The sequence below is a fragment of the Delphinus delphis genome, chromosome 2, assembly GCF_949987515.2.
Source record: "Delphinus delphis chromosome 2, mDelDel1.2, whole genome shotgun sequence".
In the NCBI taxonomy this organism is placed as follows: domain Eukaryota; kingdom Metazoa; phylum Chordata; class Mammalia; order Artiodactyla; family Delphinidae; genus Delphinus; species Delphinus delphis.
The window spans coordinates 173,857,630-173,880,305 of NC_082684.1; the positions used below are offsets into that span (position 1 = coordinate 173,857,630).

General features: G+C 39.2%; 1 protein-coding gene across 3 annotated transcripts in view; it reads left to right on the forward strand.

Annotated features, from left to right (window-relative positions):
* MRC1 (mannose receptor C-type 1) overlaps positions 1-22,676 on the forward strand; it is a 110,277-nt gene that overhangs the window by 49,965 nt on the left and 37,636 nt on the right. For all 3 annotated transcript variants that reach the window (XM_060006316.1, XM_060006315.1, XM_060006317.1), the window contains exons 11-22: positions 1,897-2,045; positions 4,608-4,807; positions 7,166-7,293; positions 7,776-7,863; positions 9,043-9,187; positions 11,088-11,129; positions 12,391-12,554; positions 13,595-13,662; positions 14,942-15,042; positions 16,395-16,537; positions 17,158-17,272; positions 22,319-22,485. In XM_060006316.1, coding sequence (XP_059862299.1) covers positions 1,897-2,045; positions 4,608-4,807; positions 7,166-7,293; positions 7,776-7,863; positions 9,043-9,187; positions 11,088-11,129; positions 12,391-12,554; positions 13,595-13,662; positions 14,942-15,042; positions 16,395-16,537; positions 17,158-17,272; positions 22,319-22,485 — 1,510 coding nt within the window. The remainder of the gene's footprint in view (positions 1-1,896; positions 2,046-4,607; positions 4,808-7,165; positions 7,294-7,775; positions 7,864-9,042; positions 9,188-11,087; positions 11,130-12,390; positions 12,555-13,594; positions 13,663-14,941; positions 15,043-16,394; positions 16,538-17,157; positions 17,273-22,318; positions 22,486-22,676) is intronic.

Consider the following 22,676-nt stretch of genomic DNA (forward strand, 5'->3'; position numbering starts at 1 on the left):
GTCAGGTCAAAAATCATACTTTCTATCTTTACTACCACCTCCAACAAAAAAGAAGGCAGAGAGATTTACTGAATATTTTATTCATTCTTTCCAGTCTTCCATTCTTTGTTTTGCTTTGCTTTGCTAGTTTTACTAGATTATTAGGTCCAGAAAATGATGTGGACACAGAGAATTTTATGTAACTTTTTTTTTTTTTTTTTTTTTTTTTTTTTGCGGTACGCGGGCCTCTCACTGCTATGGCCTCTCCCGTTGTGGAGCACAGGCTCCGGACGCGCAGGCTCAGCGGCCATGGCTCACGGGCCCAGCCGCTCCACGGCATGTGGGATCTTCCCAGACCGGGGCACGAACCCGTGTCCCCTGCATCGGCAGACGGACTCTCAACCACTGCACCCCCAGGGAAGCCTTTATGTAACTTTCAACGTCTAGAGTCCCATCTTTCTTTAGGTTTTAGTATTTATTTTTCTCCTGCTTTTTGCAAAGTACTGGATCAGGCACAGAAAAAACTTAAAAGAAATTTTTAAAAATGTCCATTTGATTGGAAGTAAATAGGTAAAAATCATTGAGTTTTAATACAGTAAGTTATATTTATTGACCTTTCAACACAGACCCAATAAAGTGTAGAGGATGCTATTGATATTAAAAATTCTTTGATAAAGTGAAAGATGTCATAGAATTTATATAGTCTTTATAAAAGAACTTGATTTTCAACATTCTTTTTTCATGTATAATTAAATGTCTGATACATTGTAATACCCTGATACAATGTTAACCTCTGAAAATAAGATCATAGATAATTTTTATCTTATGACCTGGAAGTGAGCTATACATTTTTAAGTACTGTGGGAGCATGTTCTGATCTGTACTGTTGGTCTTTGGTCTACTGGAATAGAGATTTCCCTAGATTTTCTATTTTAAGTTTGCTTTTCCTTATGTGTTTTCAGTAATACTTGTGTTCAGGAACTCACTAACTCTGTGGTTCAATTTGGTTTTGGGGCCTTAAGAAAAATTGAGTTGTTACTTTTTAACTTTTTTGGTTTGTTCAGTTTAGGGAATGAAATTATTCGGACTAGGGTCAAACAAATGTTCTGTTATTGTGGCTTTCTCTCCATTTCTCTCTCTATTCTCACTGGAGCCATCTACAGCTCCCTTTGTTCCTGGAAACTCTGGACATCACTTTTCTTTTGCTCCAAAGAGATATTTTTTTGCATATGTTGCTGCGCCATTGTCTGTTTATCAATTAAGACAAATTTTGTTTGCCTTACCAACTACATTGTATTATTACCAGATTACGTCAAATATAAGGACGGGATCCAGAGGAGAGCGAACGCTGGAATTTGTGATTCTGCTCCCAGTTCTTTCTAGAGATTGAATCTCTAGTTCTCTGTATTTCTTGATAATTTTCTCTTTTGTTTCAGAGCTGAAAAATGAGAATGAAATTGAGTGGAAAATCCACACAGATTTTCTAACTGTATTGTCCTCGATAATGTTACAACCTCTCCACTTACTTCACCAAGAATTGTGTAGAGCACTTGAAATATTTGAAAAGTGGACTGATTTTCAAACAATGTATTTTAAAAGGCGATAGTTTTCTCCTTTGCATTTTGAGTTCTCTTTCACTTTGAGGAGGAGCAGAGGGACTGGTGAGCAACAGAGAAAAATAGTTTGGGTACAGTTGAATGATTTTATTCAATCGGCTGTATGATATTTTTCCTTCATAAGATCACATTTCCTTAGTGAAAATTTGCATTATTTAAATGACATGTAAATAGAACACAATAGGTTTGATTTGCCAACTGAAGCATAGCTCAGGCATACAATTGAGATATTTTTCATGTGGATAATTAGAAAAATTCACATTTTTCTAAAATTTAGTTCATTTTTTTTTTTTTTTTTAAGATATGAACAAGCCTTTCTGACTAGTTGGGTTGGATTGAGGCCTGAAAGATATTTTTGGATAGGACTTTCAGATGTACAAAACAAAGGAACTTTTCAGTGGACCATCGCGGAAGGGGTTCAGTTCACCCACTGGAATTCAGATATGCCAGGTATGTTCAGAGCTTCAGTCTTGTTTCAGGTGGTCTGGAGAGCGGACCAAGAATCTGTGTTCTTTTTTCTTCTTTTTTGGCCGCACCATGTGGCCTGAGGGATCTTAGTTCCCCGAGCAGGGATGGAACCCCTGCCCTCTGCAGTGGAAGCGTGGATTCTTAACCACTGGACCACCAGGGAAGTCCCAGCACTTTGGTCTTGAGTTTCCATTTACCCTACACGTCCATCGGGCCAAGCCTGTAATTCCTTCACAGCACCTTTCCAAACAGACTTATGTAAATTAATTGTGCTTTTTAGATTTTATTATCTCATATTTCATTCTCTTCTTGCTTTTCCTTTTAAAAATGTTCCCATTTGCAGTTCCCATAGTTTGCAGTGGTCTAAAAAAAAAAAAAAAAGGGAAGAGGAAACTGCTAGGTTATCCAGTACCGCTCTATTTGAAGTATTTATGAAACAGTGATGAAATCCTAAATGGTCATAAAGATTCCAAATGGTTAACTTACTTCTGAGAACTTAAAACTGTCCTCAAGGGGTATAAAGCTTTTCAGTGTAACTATGAATGGAATTATGACTGCGCTAAATCTGGAACAAGATGTAGTGCTTGTGTGGAACTCATTATTTCCATATCTTGAATGGGCTACCCCGTTTAGCCCTTGATATGCCTTGGAGTTAATTTTATCCTTATAGGAAACCTGCAAGGTAAGTTTAAGTATCCTCATTGTAAAGAGGTGGAAACTGGAACTTGAAAAATTTATAAGCACGGATTTAGACTAATCTTTGTAATTTCCAAATCCAGGCTGTTTGCACTAAGATCACCCTCCCTCCCTATAAATTTTGATTTGCCTTCTTTTTTTTTTTTTTTTTTTTGTGGTACGCGGGCCTCTCACTGCTGTGGCCTCTCCTGTTGCGGAGCACAGGCTCCGGACGCGCAGGCTCAGCGCCCATGGCTCACAGGCCCAGCCGCTCCGCGGCACGTGGGATCTTCCCGAACCGGGGCACGAACCCGTGTCCCCTGCACCGGCAGGCGGACTCTCAACCACTGCGCCACCAGGGAAGCCCAATTTGCCTTCTTTAATAAGAAGTTTCTGAAGTAGACTTTGAAAGGTTCTTTGCTTTCTTTATGCACTGGTGTCTAGCCTGTGACATAATTCAGTATGACTGCACTTAGGAAATTCAATGTCCTTATAGCAAGTGTTTCATTGTGCCTGGATAAAAAGCTAAAGAAGGAATAATATAGCTTAAGGGCACAAATTAACTACTTGGCCTAATAAGTCCTAATCTTCAGAAGTTTTAAAAATTTGTATCCTCAGCTGTCAATAAGGAAAAGAGATCAGTAATTTGGATGGTGTGATTTTTGTTTAATTATTGAACATTCTGAAAAATAGTAAGACTTCAGTTTATTTTGAAAGAACAGGGCAGTATATTAAGAGCTGTGTGCACGTTTTTGTTTTTTTGAAGGGTGGTAATTCTTACTCTCCAGGCAAAACTCCTTCATTTCACTGGTGTTGATCATTTAGCAGTAGGATTCTGAGAGATTAATCCTGTAACATCCTTAGGGAATAAAAATGGATCAAACCCGAGTCATAGGGAATTAGCAATCTTACAGAAAATACTTTGGGAAAAATATACGTCCCCAGAACTTGGAGAGTTACTTCTAAACATTTCCTGCCTTTAAAAGGACAGCAACCAAAGACTATCTCCTCTTAGCAGCAAGGAATCCTAATGTTTCCAAAGCTCTATCTTAATTACTATTTCGAAATAATGATGATGGTAAAACAGAAAGCTTCAAACCATGAAGCTTAGTGTAGTCCACACTGTCTTTTATGTACTTTTTTATCCATTAAAGATGGCGTGCATCACAGCTCTGTAAGGTAGGTAGCAGTATTTGCATTTTAAGACGAGGAAATGGGTTCATAGTAGTTGAGTAATTGATCTAAAATCTCTAGCTCAGGCGTGTCTCATTTTGAAGTCCAAAGAACTTCTGTTCTCAGATATCTACATGGACCCCAGGGGGAAAAATAACAGATCTTAAATAATTTTTTTTAAAAAAGAAAGAAACATCAAAACCCCATTATTTTTGGGTATATGTACGTGTATAACTGAATCACTTTGCTGTACACCTGAAACTAACACAACATTGTAAATCAACTAGACAGCGATATAAAATAAAAAATAAATTCAAAAAAATCAACTTCCTTGGGAAAAGAAACCCAAAATGTTATTTTTGTCATTACGGTAAATTTTATCATACTAAAACTATTGTACTGTTAAATGTCTGTGTTGAGGGGGACACCCTGCCAGATATTAGAAATACAAAACGTTACCAAAACCCTGACATTTGAGATCATAATTCAGTTGGGGATACAGGCCACACAAATAAAAGGTAAATAATGGTTCAAAAATAGCACAAATCAGTAGCCAAATGCTGCAGGATCCTCTACATTTTCTCGTCACATGTAGATTCGATCCCACAGCTTGAGGCTCAGGGTTGAACGGTCTTCCGTGAACATAGCTGGCTTTCACAATCACTTGTTGAGTGAATTCTGCTTTGTTACCTGCAGGACGGAAAGCCGGGTGTGTTGCCATGAGAACTGGGGTTGCAGGGGGCTTGTGGGATGTCTTGAGATGTGAAGAAAAGGCAAAATTTGTGTGCAAACACTGGGCAGAAGGAGTAACTCGCCCACCAGAGCCTACAACCACCCCGGAACCCAAATGTCCAGAGGATTGGGGCACCTCCAGTAAAACCAGCTTGTGTTTCAAGGTAAGTCTCAGTTGCTGAGCTCTTAAAGAATTGGGATATGCTTCAGCCTAAAATCACCTAAGGAATTGAAACAAAACCAATGCCCAGGCTCCACCTGTAGAAATCCTGATTTTATTGATCTGGCAGGGGGCTGGGGCATCCACTGTTTTTAAAGAGCTCTCCTTGGGTGGATTGCTAAGGACCAGTTGCTTTTAGACCAGCAAACACAGCCCATACCACAGCCACAACTCACCTTTCTTCGCCTCCTTTCCTTCTTCACCTCCCACTCTTGGCATCTTTCCTCTCTCCCATGCTTGCTTGCCCTAGTATGAGCTCGCACTTCTTTCTATCTTAGTGAAAATTTCTGCTCCCCCTCATGCTAGCCTGTGGCATCGCATTTTGGCTCTGTTCTTGGAGCCCAAGCTTTAGGCTAAGTGAACTGATAAACGAATCTGCGATCATGTCACACTGGGATTCTGGAGAGTATACTCCCTTGTTCTGATTTAACCCCTGATTATTATGCCTGATGAGAGATGAAAGACTTCCCATAGGGGCACATGGCCGTTCAGTGACCTATAAATGACAATTTGATATCCTGCTATCCACCAGTACATTCCTAGACTGGACCATCCGTTTTCTCCTTATGCAATCAAGTTCACCCAAACAAAAAACATACCCCATACCCCAGTGAATTAAGCATTTGGGTTTTTTTTCTCTCTTGTAAATCATATTCTTTCTAGAGAAGGTTGGGTTTAGCCAAATATAGCAATGTACTTCTCTACCACTTAATGACATTGTTCTCTAAAGGCCAGTTCTCTGGACTTCTTTTGTTCAGTCCTTTGAGGCATATGGCCCTGGTATGTTTTGTAAGACAGTTAGGCAAAGCTGATGAAGAACGTGAGTTACTAACATGTGTCAGAATGAGGTTGTTTAGTCTCCTCTAACTCAAGGGCTAGTTGAGCTGGTAACTTCTACTTAGCAGCAACAGAGACTCATTAGCTGTTCAATCCAGATTAGCCGTTCAATCCAGATTAGCCAGTCAAAGCTAAAAGCATAATTTACATAGAAGGGAACATATTGAGCCAAGACAGGAGAGGATTTTACAAATGGATTGAGGACTAATGCAAAGCCAATCAGGTATTTGATTGCTGCCTCTGGAAACTTTTGAGCTATTGCACAAGGGCCAGGTTCGGCCTATGCACAGCCATTCGCCTGAGGGTGGCAGGCTGTGGAGATGAGCTGCAGAATTTTTGAGAGAAGGAGTAGAATTCTCCAGAGCTGGGAAGTGAACCAGGGCTTCCAGCAGATGTTATCCAGGTGGATGTTCAACGAATCCAAATATGTGCTTCCCTAGAAATTATGGTTTGAGAGGTGCTTGGGGTAGGGTTTGTTTGAAAACATATAGACCATCTTTGTACATATTAAGATGTGAGAATTAGTCATAAAATTCAGCTGTTAGTAAATTGATTTAAGAAAATAAAATCTTATATCACCGTCTAACAACTTGAGATATTCACAGGAGTCTTGAGAATTACTGCAGTGGAAAGTTGCTCAAGTTACCTGTATCCAGATAACTCAAGTAAGGTCAAGGTGAAGATCGCCTTGGGTTGCTCTATGACAGCTGGGCAACCATAGTCCACTGGAAGCAAATCCCTTTTTCTACAAGCGTGCAGTGGTGGGCGCCACGTCTCATGAGAAATAATGAATGAAAATTATAAAAGTTGGTGGATACGATGAACTCCTTTACTGTTTGCATCCTGATGGGTATTTCCCGTACTATCACTGTGGATAATATGACATATTCTCTACATTCTATAAATCTTAGCTTTAGTTTAGCTTATATCCCATCTTTTTAGATGCTCTCCCCGATAAGTGTCAGTCATGACACGTTCTCCAATCGTTGTTAAAATATACATCCATAAGGAAAAAGGAAAAGGCAGTTTTAAGAACATAACAACAAAATGTTGGAAGGCTGCCGCGTTATTCGTTGTTTAAGCTAAACAGGATAACAAACTGTGACGCAATCTTAGGGAGGTTATTGCCCTTAAATTTTTTAAATTCATGTTTACTTTCTCTATATCAAGTTTCTTTCCATTCTCTTCCATCTCAACGCTACTTTTTACACTTAACCAAATTAATCCTGTCTTCTACAAGAAGCTGTATGCCAAACCCATACGTCCAAAGCTTTTAATCTGACTTCTCCAGGTGCCATAAAATAAGTTCGTTTTCTAAGGTTTTCTCAACAAAATCATCCCCCAAATTGGGGCCATTGTAATGTCTTGCTTTTCTATAAATGAAATCTCATCACAAGTAGATTATTTCTCTTGGTTTGATAAGCTATGAAGTGTAAAATAAATTCTGAATCTGTATCACCTTTAGCTGTTTACAAAAGGAAAACATGAGAAGAAAACATGGTTTGAATCTCGAGATTTTTGTAGAGCTCTGGGTGGAGATCTAGCTAGTGTCAATAATAAGGAGGAACAGCAAACAATATGGCGATTAATAACGTAAGTAGCTTTTCTATACAATACTCCTTTCTTTGACCCCTTGGGTGTTAACGATGTTGAGAAAATTCTCATATTTCCAGAATTGTTGGCTCCTTATGCTGCTTTGGATACATATATCCTATCCTGAATCCGTGGGCACTTTTTGATTTAGTTTCACTTCTAAATGCTTTGATTTTATAGATATAAATCCTGTGATGAATTGCTCTATAAACGTATAAGACACTCAGTACATATTGTTAAATGAATAAATGAATGAGTACCTTCCAATGCTTTACAGTTCTTTCAAACAGCAGCTTGTTTTCAGGATATTTACAGGTTGTACCAAAATGCACAACTGTTGCATAAAGCTTACATTTAGTCATTGAATCCCTTTACCTGTGTACTAACTAATTTATGTTTTGGGGGTCATTTTCAAATTGGATTAGGACTCATAGGTAACCAAACTTGGTTCATAAGCTACCTTTATATCTTGTATGTTGCAGAGCTAGTGGAAGCTACCACGAACTGTTTTGGTTGGGACTGACATATGGAAGTCCTTCTGAGGGCTTTACTTGGAGTGATGGATCTCCTGTGAGTAATTTGACTTAACATATCATTTTCTTACTTTATCATGTATTTATTTGGGTATTAACCTTTTGGCTTACTCCAAATTTTTGGTAAGATGGGTTATTATGAGAGCTAGAGACCTTTTTCTATGCAAAATGAATGCTGCTTTAGGACCATTATTCTGCCCCTGTCCCAGGACAGTTCTCCTGTTCACCCAAGGTGGAACATGGTGGACTGGCTGAAAAAAAATTAGGAAACTCCTTCCCCTAATTGATATAAAATAATGTCTTCATTCTCTCATGCCAAGTTGGTATGCAAGTAGCTAGACTTCTTAAAAATTGAGTGTTTTATGACCTCTTGGAGACTAGGAGGTATGGAAACAACTTTCGATATTCCATTAGAAACCATTAGGCTTTGTCAGACTTCTCCATTCTAAGGAACGGGGAAGTGAGAGGCTGTGGCATGTGCTGACCATCATCACAGGAAGTGATTTTGTATACTTTCAGTTCTACTTCCTGTCCCAACCCATCAGCAACTTTTCAAGGTGCTCGGTAGGGTGGATTACTTGATGGCTCCATTGTTAACATGGATTTTATATTTAGATCTCTGGAAAATAGATCATGATGCTTATTCTAAAACCTTGTGGGCTATGATTCCACTCTGAGAACTCCGCAGAGGACCTAATCCCAGCCCTCCATTTATTTCCACTGTTCACTTTGGCGACGTTTGGTAGCTTCCTTAGTAACATTTCATAAGTCTTTTCTTTTGTAAGGAGAACTAATTATATTTCTCTCTCCTACCCCTCTAGTAAAAAGAAAGTTTCCAATATCACAATGAAATATTATCCTTTAAGAATGAGTTATAAATTGAGGAACTCCCAATACTGAGAAGTGGAACTTTTTGCCAGGTTTTACCAGTATACAAATCCCACTTTCATGGCCCTGGATCCATTCTATTTAATAAGGGGGAAAGAAAATTTTATAATACTTAATAGCATACTCTATTTGACTTCAGAAGTTTCATTTAATGAAAGCTATTTCTTTCCCAGCTGTGTTCATAAAACTTGTTTGCAAAACAAACCTATTGTGAAAAAAAACTGAAGCGATTAAGAAATGTAAACATCTTTCCTTTTGTGTTTGGTTGGTTGATTGGCATTGACTGATAAAAGTGGCTAATGGTTGTAATGTAATGTTTCTAATATAGGTTTCATATGAAAATTGGGCTTATGGAGAACCTAATAATTATCAAAATGTTGAGTATTGTGGTGAGTTGAAAGGTGACCCTGGTATGTCCTGGAATGATATTAACTGTGAACATCTTAACAACTGGATTTGCCAGATACGAAAAGGTATGACGATCTGTCCTCTCCTTTATCTCAGATTGGAGAACTAACCTCCAGTGATCCCAATATCTTCCCTTTATCTGTGGAACCAAACAAACAAAATAAGGGAATTGGCAGGGGCCATCATTTCACAGGATAAGAATGAAGTCGCTGAGCACAGATAAATGTTCCAAAGGAACAGAAGATCAAAAGGCCACCCGGGAGTCCTGGACCAGAGTCACATCCTCCAAAATAATTCCCACGAGCTGCGGTTCTCGCTCAGGTCCTATAGGCATGGGAGTGGGTAGGTGTTCTACTCTGTAAGCAGAGTAATGAGGGTGCAGTTTCTGTTTGGGCATTTCCACCCTCTGACCCACGTTAGTCATCCAATAGGTGAAAGTCTCCCTCAGCCTGAATATGCTGCTTATGGATTTCTCAAGGAAATGTTCAGTCAAAGAACTGGTACCATTTTGAGGCCCCTGATGCTGTAAGACCCACCATGTTATTGATGGCCCCAAATGATCAATGCATACCTATTCGTCATGATTTGTGACTCAGAAAGTTCCACATGTCCAAGTCAGATTCTTTTCAGATAAACAGGTCCACCCTTGAACCAAAATATGTATCACTTCCTCTTCTGTGGACAGATAAATGGAACCACGTCGCCCCCTGCTGTCGGGGATCCTTGGCTACTGTTCCAGCTCCATCGCTAAAGATACTGTGTCGCTCTCCTACTGTCTGTCTGCTTATTTTCCTTACTCTGGCTTAGAGGAGTGTTTCCAGTGTTTTCAGAATGGAAGAATAAATAGTGGCCAGTTTTTCTTTAAAAGTCTCTTAGCTACCAAAGACTAATTTCCTTTTGTATTATTAGTAGCTCTGTTCTTACAGATGTTAAATTCATTAAACCCAAAGCTAAGTAACTTGAGTCCTTTTATTGGATTCCAGCAAAGTCCAAGTATTAGTAACTACTTGGAAAGAAAAATATTTTATGTAGTGTTTCATAAAACAAACATTTAGTAAGAATAAGTTTTCTTTTCTTTTTAATTTATTTTTGGCTGCGTTGGGTCTTCGTTGCTGCAGGCGAGCTTTCTCTAGCTGCAGCGAGCAAGGGCTACTCTTCGTTGCGGTGCACGGGCTTCTCATTGCAGTGGCTTCTCTTGCTGCGGAGCACGGGCTCTAGGCGCACAGACTTCAGTAGCTGTGTTGTGTGGCCTCAGTAGTTGTGGCTCACAGGCTCAGTAGTTGTGGCGCACGGGCTTAGTTGCTCCGCGGCATGTGGGATCTTCCCGGACCAGGGCTCGAACCCGTGTCCCCTGCATTGGCAGGTGGATTCTTGATCACTGTGCTACCAGGGAAGCCCCAAGAATAAGTTTTTTGAAGAAACTATATTTTGTAAATAAATAGTTCGTATTTAATGGTTTCAAATAATGAAAATTTAAGTACTTTCACAGCTCGTTATAAGATGCACCACTGCAAAACGAACATCTATTGAGTACTTTCTAAACACAAGGAACTCACATTTTACCCCATCTCTTTACGTGTGTGACTAACTCCTTTTTGCAGTTGAGAAAGTTAAGGGTAAGACATTTAACCCCCAAACTGGGATTTGAACTTAGACTTTCTGATTCCAAAACTCATGTTCTTTTCTTTCTTTTCTATGATGTTACTTTTGGGGCCTAAAAAACTGTCTTCTAATTTCTGGTGGTATTGTTGAACCTGATCTGATTAACTCTTAACTCCTAATTCTGTTTCTCTTTATTCTTCTCCCCCACAACTGATAGGAGAATTGAAGATTGGGAGGGAGGAAGAGAAAGAGAGAGCAGTTAAGTTTTTAGCTCTATTGACCCGTGAAAATAGTGAAACAAGAAGGATATGTAATAGCACAAGTTCAAGCACTGTTTATATCTAATTTTCTTTTGTTTTCCAGGACAAACACCAAAGCCTGAGCCAACCCCAGCTCCTCAAGACAGTAGGTGTTTCCTTTTTTCCTGATTTCTATATTGATAGAAATAGAAAATAGATTCATTTTTTTCCTCTTTCCTTTCTCAATGGAAAAAAAAACAAAAAACAAAACCAAAACAGACAAACAAACCAAAAACCTTACCCTAGGAAGGTGGAGAGAAGAGGTTCTTAATATCTTTGAGAATCTCATGAAAGTTTGGTTCTACTCCTCCAGACAGATACTTCCATGCACAAACATAAGGCATGTTAATATCACTTCTCAGCTTTCATGAATCAAATCCAAGGCCCTCATGTATTAGTTTCCTACGGCTGCTGTAACAAATTACCACAAGCTTGGTGGCTCAAAGCTACACACGTATATTCCCTTACAGTTCTGGAGGTCAGAGATGTGAACTCAGTTTCCCTGGGCTGAAATCAAGGGATAGGCAGGACCATGCTCCCTCCAGAGCCTCTAAGGGTGAATCTACTTCCTTGTCACAAGCTTCTAGAGCTGCATTCCTTGCATGTGTTGGTTTACGGCCCCTCCCTTTATCTTCAGAACCAGCAGTGTAGCATCTTCCTTCGTTTGTCACATCACCACCTTCTTCTGTATTCACATCTCCCTCTGTAAGGATACTGATGAATTACGTTTAGGGCCCACCCAGATAATTTAGGGTAATCTCTCCACCTGAAGGTTCTTAACTTAATCATGTCTACCAAGTACGTTTTCCTGTATAGCAGTCACAGATTCCAGAGATTAAGACCTGGGCATCTTTGGGGCTTTTCCTCAAACTACTATAGCACAGAATCATGGAATTCCATAGTTGGGAAAAAGCCTTCGGAGCCCTCCTGGTACCTGAATTCCTTAGTTCTTCAATTACACATTGAAGCACCCAGGTCCATCTTTTACAAGTTCTTTGTTAGATTTAAGATGAAAGTTGCTTTCTCACAGTTTCCACTCTTTGAACCTAAAACATCATGGGTGTGTGTATGTCAGTCATTCCAGCTCCTATTGGTGAATGTAACATTGGGAGTTCTTTTACCCAGTAATGATCATGGAACTTAGCTGAGAAGAAAAGTAACTATTTTTTACAGAGTTAGTGGAAAGTAGATATTTGGATTTGGGTGATTCAGTCTGTATTGGCATCAACTTCCTTCTTCTGAGCTCTCAGAGCTGCAGATACCTCTGATAGCGCTACTCTGCTCTTTTCGCTTTTGTGTGGCATACATACCAGATTCTTGAATTTGTCTAAATAAAATTCATCACCTTTTTTCCACTAATTTTTCAGATCCACCAGTCACTGACGATGGGTGGGCTATTTACAAAGACTACCAGTATTATTTTAGCAAAGAGAAGGAAACCATGGACAAGGCACGAGAATTTTGCAAGAGGAATTTTGGAGATCTTGTTTCTATCCGAAGTGAAAGCGAAAAGAAGTTTCTATGGAAATATGTAAGCATATGATTAATTTAAGAATGGAACAGTGACATGTGCTAAGCAAAGACAATGTCTACGATTGCTACCCCATGGTGCAATTTCCAATTATGTGCTGAATTTGAACCTCCTAAGGTCAGGGGTAAAGATGTGAGTGTCAGAGCAGGGGTGCTGGGTATTGGCCATCGCAGAAGTGAATGACCTGATTGCTGGAGTATTCAGTGGAGAATCAGAGAACCCAGAAACAGTGTTTAGCCTGGGCTTTGGGAGAATCCAGACTTGATGGCTTTGAGTTCACTAATTTGATTTTCAAAGATTATCGTTCTTAACTAGTTGATATATATCAATCCTGGACCCTTTGTGTTTAGTGCAAGTTGATTATAATTTATGTCTTAATCTTAACCAGATTCTTGGTTAATAGATAGTACAGCTTGATTATTCATGTAAAAGTCTTTTTTGGTTGTGCCAAAATTGTCAGCTAACAGTGAAGATATAACTGGTTTCTTTCCAAGCGTCCTTGGCTTGATCTTTCTCTTTAAAAATCTTCATGGCATCTTTATTGTTTTCCAGAAAGGAGGTAAGAGGGAGAGAAGGAAAAAAATAAGTTCAACAGTAACGAAAGAATAAAAATTCATTTGATCACAAAGGTATTGGAGTGTAGCATGACTTATCTCCATCTTCATAGATATACCGTGGTTTGAAATTCTCAGGATCTTTCCTAATATTGCACCAGTATATTTGTGGGTGGAGAAGTCTTTCCTTAGACACATAATCCCAAATGGCTACTTTGTTTTAAAGAACGTCTTTAATAGTGTCTAATGACATCTGATGTTACAGAGAATGTCTTCAGGTATTTGCTATATAAATGCAGGTTGTTATATAATGTGCATACTTTTCCTTTTATTTCTATGAAAACCATTGAATATACAACAAAGTTTCTGTCTGAATGCCTCCTTAGAAAAGCCCCCAAATAGCCTGCCTCGTTAATCTGTAGGTTTTATTTAAGAATTTGCTTATCTAAGTACAGATTGAACTACATGTAAACTTCCATGTTCTAGGTCAACAGGAATGATGCACAGCCAGCATATTTTATTGGTTTATTGATCAGCTTGGATAAAAAGTTTACGTAAGTAAATCAAAATAAAACAGCTTTGCTTAGGACAGTGCTGTGATGAGCAACAAAAAGTGATTTTCAGATTTTGGTTCTGCTGAATGAATGTAAAAAAAAATCCTGCTGGGCTCTCCATCTACAAAGCGTCTTAAAAACAAAAACCAATTTTTAAAAATCCTGTTAAATATTTCAACATTATGAATCTCCAACAACTCAGACTCTGATTGGATCTTGCAAAATGTCACCTCTCTTTGTTTCAGGAGGTCATCAACTGTTAGTAAATCGTCTGCTAGGAAGATGTATTATACAGATATGAATATTGAAGCTATTTGAAAAATTATTCCCATTTGGACGGTCCTTGGTGCCTAGAACCAAAGGGGCCTTTCGTGTTGCACCTCTTCCTGCTTTCGGAGCACTGCTTTTGAAGTATTCTTTCAACTGCCTGAAATGCTTTCCCTTCAAAGGAATGACTATACTGTTTTTCATTCGGTTCAGGGACCAGCAAGAGCTGCAGGAGGGAGGAAATTAGTACATTTTGGGGAGTTTCTTTCCTTGTTCATCAGTACCCACGTTCTTCTAAGTTTGAAGAGCAAGTTTGTCTTCCTGGCTCCTGCGTAGATGTATTAACCACATATGTTCCATGTGACTGCTATTGCCGTTTTTGGCAAGAAAGACCCAAACTCACTCTCATTATTTTTAAAGATCAGAAGTGTGTGATGCTCCTTTGGACAAGCATCCGTTTTAACCATCCTCCAAATGAGAGGGTCGGATTCGGTGATCTCCTGGTGTCCTTCCAGCTCACCAACGGCCCCCGAATTTCCATAATTTATGGAAATGAGTATTGGCTCACCTACCTTAGGGGAAACCAGAGTAAACATGAAAATCAGAGAAGAGGCCCAGTGAGAAACTCTGTATTCTCCGTCTGTCTGTGGGTGGTTTTGTTTTGTGGGACTCATGCCTAAGAAGTCCTATGGGAGGATGTTTACTTCTGGTGCACTTCCAGGGTAACTGGGATCTCCATTTCTTCTCTCACATCAAGAATAAAAGTACTTCTTCCAGGGAGGGAAAAGAAAGCAGACGAGCCAGGCATCCAGTTACTACAGGAGACCTCAGTTCCCCGGGGGAGCACCCATGACCTGTGGGGGTTTCCTGCTGCTCTCTCTAGAAACCTCTCTTCTCTTTGCTTCGGATGCTGTGCTGTCTTCATCTTGATTGACTTGCCTGTTCCCACCACTAGGCTGTAGCCAACTCTTCTGATTGGATTTTTGCTAAACGGCTGAATTTTCTTTTCCAGTTGGATGGACGGAAGCAAAGTGGATTATGTGGCTTGGGCCACAGGGGAACCCAATTTTGCAAATGATGATGAAAACTGTGTCACCATGTATTCAAATTCAGGTAGATAAGATCACAATCTTCTTGAATCTGCCTTGTGGTGTGACGTGTCATTTGCTACGTCCTTAGGCTAAAAGTAGCAAGTTGTGTGCTTAAATCAGACAGGAAAAGGAGAGAGAATCAAGGAGAATTCTGATTTTAGCAACATAACTGTTCAGTTTGTAAGGAGAATGGATGCTTAACATTTACTCTAATTAAATGATACAATCTGCTCACTTCTCATTTTATGAAACATGTTTTCATGTTCTGAATGAGGAAAGTATCCAGAATGTTTATCTATCTCCTTTATGTCTTTATCTGTAAAATGGGAATAATAACAGAATGTATCAGTTGTTGAGAAGATTGAGATCATACATCTAAAACACTAAGCAAATGCTTTGTATATAAAGTTTATTAGATTATTATTATTAGCAATTACTGGCTATTTAGATAATAACCTGCAACATCTAGTATGTGCTTTGCTCATAGTAAACTCTCTATAAAGTTGAACTATTACTGGTTTAAGTGAAAGCGCAAAAGGGTATCACATAGATCTTTCTTCTCTCTTGTGTAAAAATGATGTTTGTAGCATAAACCATTTTTGAGAATCCTTATAAAATATAAACACATTTTTAAAATTTATTTATTTTTTTGGGGGGTAAGCTTTTTATTATCTTTTTTTCCCCTGTTGGTTATTTATTTTAAATGCAGCAGTGTATACATGTCAATACCAAACTCCCTAACTATCCCCCTCCCCCTTCCCCCCCCCCCCACCCCGGTAACCATAAGTTCATTTTCTAAGTCTGTGAGTCCATCTCTGTTTTGTAAATAAGTTCATTTGTATCATTTTTTTTTTAGATTCTGCATATAAGCAGTATCATATGATATTTCTCTTTCTCTCCCGGACTTATTTTACTCAGTTTGACAGTCTCTAGGTCCACCCAGGTTGCTGCAAATGGCATTATTTTATTCTTTTTCATGGCTGAGCAATATTCCATTGTATACATGTACCACAACTCCTTTATCCATTCCTCTGTTGATGGACATTTCGGTTGCTTCCATGTCTTGGCTATTATAAACTAAACACATTTTAAAAAGTGTTTTTAACTCCTATATATAAAATAGATAAACCACAAGGACCTACTGTATGGCACAGAAAACTGTATTCAATATCTTGTAATAACCTATAATGGAAAAGAATTTGATATATATAACTGAGTCACTGTGCTTTACACCCAAAACTAACACAACATTGTAAATCAACTGTACTTCAATACAAAGGTGTTTTTTTTAAAAAAAGTGTTTTTAAAAAAGTTTTTTTAAAAACACTGTTTTTAAGCATGTAAATCTAATTTAACTATTCTGTTCTTTGTCAGGGTTCTGGAATGACATTAACTGTGGTTCTCCAAATGCCTTCATTTGTCAACGCCATAACAGTAGTATCAATGCCACGGCTCTCCCTACCACACCCTCGGTCCCAGGAGGTTGTAAGGAAGGTTGGAATTTTTATAATTACAAGGTACTAAGAAAACTTAGTTGTAGTCACGTCACTGACTAGTGTGGAGAGTAGCAATGCAAATCTTTCAGCTTCCAGTTAATGTTTGCTTGGCTCATCACTTTAAAAATTTTAGGCAAGAACATGTGGAAATTCCATGTTAAATTCTCTGTGGGAATTGATAGTAGACTTGACGGTATTACCCAAATAGTCGTGCCCTTTGTCCCAAGAGAGAAAAAACTTTGCAAAGAAAGCTGATGGGTAATAAAACTAACAATTTTTTTTTCCTTTTTTTTTTTTTTTTTTTTGCGGTACGTGGGCCTCTCACTGTTGTGGCCTCTCCCGCTGAGGAGCACAGGCTCCGGACGCTCAGGCTCAGCGGCCATGGCTCACGGGCCCAGCCGCTCCGCGGCATGCGGGATCCTCCCGGACCGGGGCACGAACCCCTGTCCCCTGCATCGGCAGGCGGACTCCCAACCACTGCACCACCACGGAAGCCCTAAAACTAACAATTTTTTGCATTTCTATTTAGTTGTGAGCAAATGTATATTTAGCTCTAATCTTCATGGATCATTTTGATTTCTTTAGAGCAAATACTGTTATCTTTATCTAATCCCTATGATTTTTTTCTCCTTCCATCCGAGTGTTTCAAAATCTTTGGATTTGTTGAAGAAGAAAGAAAAAATTGGCAAGAGGCACGAAAAGCTTGCATAGGATTTGGAGGAAATCTGGTGTCCATACACAATGAAAAAGAGCAAGGTGTGTGGGCCGTTTTACAGTCGATGATGAACATAAATATGTAACTTTTTCCCCTAAAATGGTAGAATGTTGCTTATAGTAAATGAATTTTTGGTGTTCCAGAGTAAAGACTAGGAAGGGAAAACAAGCACATGTTGGGAGCTATTTTATTAGCTGTAGGCCTTATGCTGAGCGTTTTACATGTAAGTTGCCTTTCCATTTCCCTAACAAGTCTATGAAGCAGGAATCATTAGTCCCTTGTGAATGAGGAAATGTGCTCAGGGACCCTTAGATCAGGGAGCTTACAGGGCAAGGGGTAGGACTGGGAATCAAACTGGGTCTTCCAGCTTCAATTCCATCTGTTTCTGCCAAACCAGTTTTTTCACCAAAGAGTCAAAGAAGAAGAGTAGTTCCAGGAATAAAATTAGAAATTGCTCATTTTCCATTTACTGCTCTTCTAGTCACTTGATATAGAATTTATAATGCAATAAAACTAATTTTTCAATATGAACTTTGAACAAATTGAGGAAAAAAAATTTGATAAAACGTAAGGATAAGCCAGAGCTTTGAAGAACAGGATGAAAAAACACACCACTTACATACAACAGATTGTAAAATTCATTATACTGTGGTCAAGAGAAAGGTACTTGACCCCTTTCACATGGTCTTTTTGGGGCCACCTTACTGGAAGTAGATATTAGGTTAAATTAGTTACTTTAAAAATGATGGTGACCAACTGCGGGCCTTTCAGATGACAGCAGCTAAACTGATGAAGGTTTGGAAACCACAGCCAGCAGCGAGTGAGGACGGTTTGAAAGACACTAGGTTTCACAGCCTGGAAAAGAGGATGTGAACTTTGAAGGATCGTCCCACTAAAGAAGGAAGACTTAGAACCCATGAGTGGCAGTTACAGGGAAACAAACGTAGGCTCAAAATTAGGAGGTTATTCTAACAATTAGAACGAATTGGATGGGATGCTTCGTGAGTTCTTGTAAAGGGCTGTGAAAATGCTTTTGTTGGAAGGTACTGAAATGGGTGCTGCAGAGTCACATGTGTTGACTGGTATGTAGCATGGAAGATGCCCAATGCATATTTGTTGTGTGTAGGAATTTAGGAGCTGTCGTTGGGGAAAGATGTAGACTGGATGATTTCTAAGTTCCCGTTTGGTTCAGAGGTTCTTTGACTTCCAAAATCATTTATTGGAAAAAATGATATACCTCAAAAAAGATAAGAAAGAAGAGAGACCTTGGAACGCTGTGTGGCGCTCTCCTAAGTGTTAGTTTCACTCCATAAATGCTACCATGTGCTTTCTTGGAACACATTCTTCAGTAAATCAACCAGGCTTTCACTGAGAACCTTTGACAAGTTCAGCAGCTTGCCAGACACTGAAAGAAAAGTGTCAAACCATAGCACACAATAAAAAAAATTCAGGAATATAACACTCACATTTCTCTAACTGGTCTACCACATTCTGGGCTTAGCTACCCAGCAGAGAAACACAATAATTGATTCCCTCTCTTAACCACAAAGAGCTGATTCTTGCCATAACAAAATTAGAACCTGGGTCGTAGAGATGTGCAGAAGGGAACAATTTTCAGATAAACTAACATTATTCCTGGCAACACAGGCACACGCTGTTGAATTCTTTTTGTGGTTCTTGGCAGAAAACAAGTCAGTGTAGAAATATTGGCAGGTAGAGCTTTTCCACGTTTCATTTCAAGTTGGGGATAAGGCAAGAGTTATGATCTTATTTAGGAAATAAAAAAAACCAAAGTAAATATCTACCCATGCTCTTTTCTTTCTGAAAAATATTATAAGAAATTTCTTTTCTTTTTTTTTTTTTACTTTGAGTTAATAGAGAAATAAGCAAATCTCTGAGCAGTGTCGTGGCGTCTGTTACTCTGCTGAAGAGTAAGCCTGTAGCAATGACCCTTCTGTGGAACTGTTTGTTCATGAATAAACAGATGATCTCTGTGGCCTTCTTTCTACTTTACATTTTCTATTAGTAACCCAAGTGCTTAGTCATTTGGTTTCCTATTTGCATTCAGGAGTCATGTTTAAGCAGAGTTTGGAAATTGTCCCGTAGAGTCCGTGCTCATTTACTCGGTCCCATCTAGTGTCCTTGGTGTCCACAGCTCCTGGCAGGTGAGGTTGCTGGCCTCAGAAGGTGGCTGCCATGGTGTGGCAGGCATGGGGATGGGCTGCTGGAGAAGGGATGGGGAACATGTATATTTAAGCCTCTTAGAGTTTCTGGATATTTGCCACCATCCTGTCTGCCACAGAATTGATAAAGAGGCAAGAGGCCATATTTGTCCTGCTTTCTCTGAATTTCTCTCCCAGTGATGTGAGCACTTAGCACCGGGATGCCCCCTGGGTCCAAGCATGCGCAGTGGGTGTGGATGGCTGCTGACCCCTTAGGAACTGGCTGTCCTGGAGGAGTTCCATTTGGGTAGCTCTTTCGGTTTGTCAGTCCAAGGTGGTGATCATTTGACAGCCTAATGCTTTTTCGTTTTGACAAATAGTTTCTATTTTCAGAACTTTTTAAGGTTAAGAGCTCTCTTTGGCCCCTAGTTATTATTATGTTGGCCAAAAAGTTCGTTCGGGTTTTTCCATAACATCCTTTTTTTTTTAATCTCCATGCCTTTTTTTTAAAAAAAAAAAACATCTTTATTGCAGTATAATTGCTTTACAATGGTGTGTTAGTTTCTGCTGCATAACAAAGTAAATCAGTTATACATATACATATGTTCCCATATCCCCTCCCTCTTGCATCTCCCTCCCTCCCACCCTCCCTATCCCACCTTCTAGGTGGTCACAAAGCACCGAGCTGATCTCCCTGTGCTATGCGGCTGCTTCCCACTAGCTATCTATTTTACGTTTGGTAGTGTATATATGTCCATGCCGCTCTCTCACTTTGTCACAGCTTACCCTTCCTCCTCCCCATATCGTCAAGTCCATTCTTTAGTAGCTCTGTGTCTTTATTGCTGTCTTACCCCTAGGTTCTTCATGACATTTTTTTTCTTAGATTCCATATATATGTGTTAGCATATGGTATTTGTCTTTCTCTTTCTGACTCACTTCACTCTGTATGACAGACCCTAGGTCCATCCACCTCGCTACAGATAATTCAATTTTGTTTCTTTTTATGGCTGAGTAATATTCCATTGTATATATGTGCCACATCTTTTTTTTTTACTTTTTTATTTTATTTATTTATTTTTAAATTTTATTTATTTATTTATTTATGGATGTGTTGGGTCTTCGTTTCTTTTTTTTTTTTTACATCTTTATTGGAGTATAATTGCTTTACAATGGTGTGTTAGTTTCTGCTTTATAACAAAGTGAATCAGTTATACATATACATTTGTTCCTGTATCTCTTCCATCTTGTGTCTCCCTCCCTCCCACCCTCCCCATCCCACCCCTCCAGGTGGTCACAAAGCACCGAGCTGATCTCCCTGTGCTATGCGGCTGCTTCCCACTAGCCATCTACTTTACGTTTGGTAGTGTATATATGTCCATGCCTCTCTCTCACTTCGTCCCACCTCACCCTTCCCCCTCCCCATATCCTCAAGTCCATTCTCTGGTAGGTCTGTATCTTTATTCCTGTCTTACCCCTAGGTTCTTCATGACCTTTTTTTTTCTTAGATTCCATATATATGTATTAGCATACGGTATTTGTCTTTCTTTTTCTGACTTACTTCACTCTGTATGACAGACTCTAGGTCCATCCACCTCACTACAAATATCTCAATTTCGTTTCTTTTTATGGCTGAGTAATATTCCATTGTATATATGTGCCACATCTTCTTTATGCATTCATCCGATGATGGGCACTTAGGTTGCTTCCATGTCCTGGCTATTGTAAATAGAGCTGCAATGAACATTTTGGTACATGACTCTTTTTGAATTATGGTTTTCTCAGGGTATATGCCCAGTAGTGGGATTGCTGGGTCGTATGGTAGTTCTATTTTTAGTTTTTTAAGGGACCTCCATACTGTTCTCCATAGTGACTGTATCAATTTACATTCCCATCAACAGTGCAAGAGGGTTCCCTTTTCTCCACACCCTCTCCAGCATTTATTGTTTCTAGATTTTTTGATGATGGCCATTCTGACTGGTGTGAGATGATATCTCATTGTAGTTTTGATTTGCATTTTTCTAATGATTAATGATGTTGAGCATTCTTTCATGGGTTTGTTGGCAATCTGTATATCTTCTTTGGAGAAATGTCTATTTAGGTCTTCTGCCCACTTTTGGATTGGGTTGTTTGTTTTTTTTGATATTGAGCTGCATGAGCTGCTTGTATATTTTGGAAATTAATCCTTTGTCAGTTGCTTCATTTGCAAATATTATCTCCCATTCTGAGGGTTGTCTTTTGGTCTTGTTTATGGTTTCCTTTGCTGTGCAAAAGCTTTGAAGTTTCATTAGGTCCCATTTGTTTATTTTTGTTTTTATTTCCATTCTTCTAGGAGGTAGGTCAAAAAGGATCTTGCTGTGATTTATGTCATAGAGTGTCCTGCCTATGTTTTCCTCTAAGAGTTTGATAGCGTCTGGCCTTACATTTAGGTCTTTAATCCATTTTAGAAGAACCCGAGCGAACTTTTTGGTCAACCCAGTATAATCAGGTTATCTTATTTATAGAAACAGGACACATGCTAACTAGTACAGGATGACCATGCGTGAATTAGAAAAATGTACCTCTTCGTGCAGGACGGTAGGCAGCCATAACCCCGATCTGGGTGTACAAAACGGAGGGTGGGGCATAAGGTGGATTTCAGCCTCCCCGGCCCCAGCGCCCCAGGGTCCTTTAGGGCACAACCTATACAACTCTCTGCAGTGACCCAGATGAAACCTAGACTTTTCTTACGAGAAACAAAGTCCAAAGTTGACGTGATAACATGCTGCTCAGGTTAGAATGTGTTTGTTTTCATGGTAAGTGCTTTTAAATGATAATAAAGACATCGATCACATGCTCGGTATTTATAAATTAATGTATTCTGAGTATTTTTGATATTGGAGTCTTTCCCCTCAAAGTTCACAATGATCTTGTGAAACTGTCTTTCAGCATTCCTTACGTATCATATGAAAAACTCCACTTTTCACACCTGGACTGGGCTGAATGATGTCAATTCAGAGCACACGTTCCTTTGGACGGATGGCCGAGGAGTGCATTACACAAACTGGGGGAAAGGTTACCCTGGTGGGAGAAGGAGTAGTCTTTCTTATGAAGATGTAAATATCGCTTTCCGTCACCTCTCCATACACTGTCGGTTTGCTTCAGGTCGACGTATTAGTGGTTAATCTGTGAAAAATTCTGCCAGAGTACTCTTTGATCCGATTCATTCTTGCACATTTTAACTGTTTCAGACTGAGCCAGCCTTGAAGGAAGGGGTATACATTCAGTTAAGAACTCTTCATCTTTG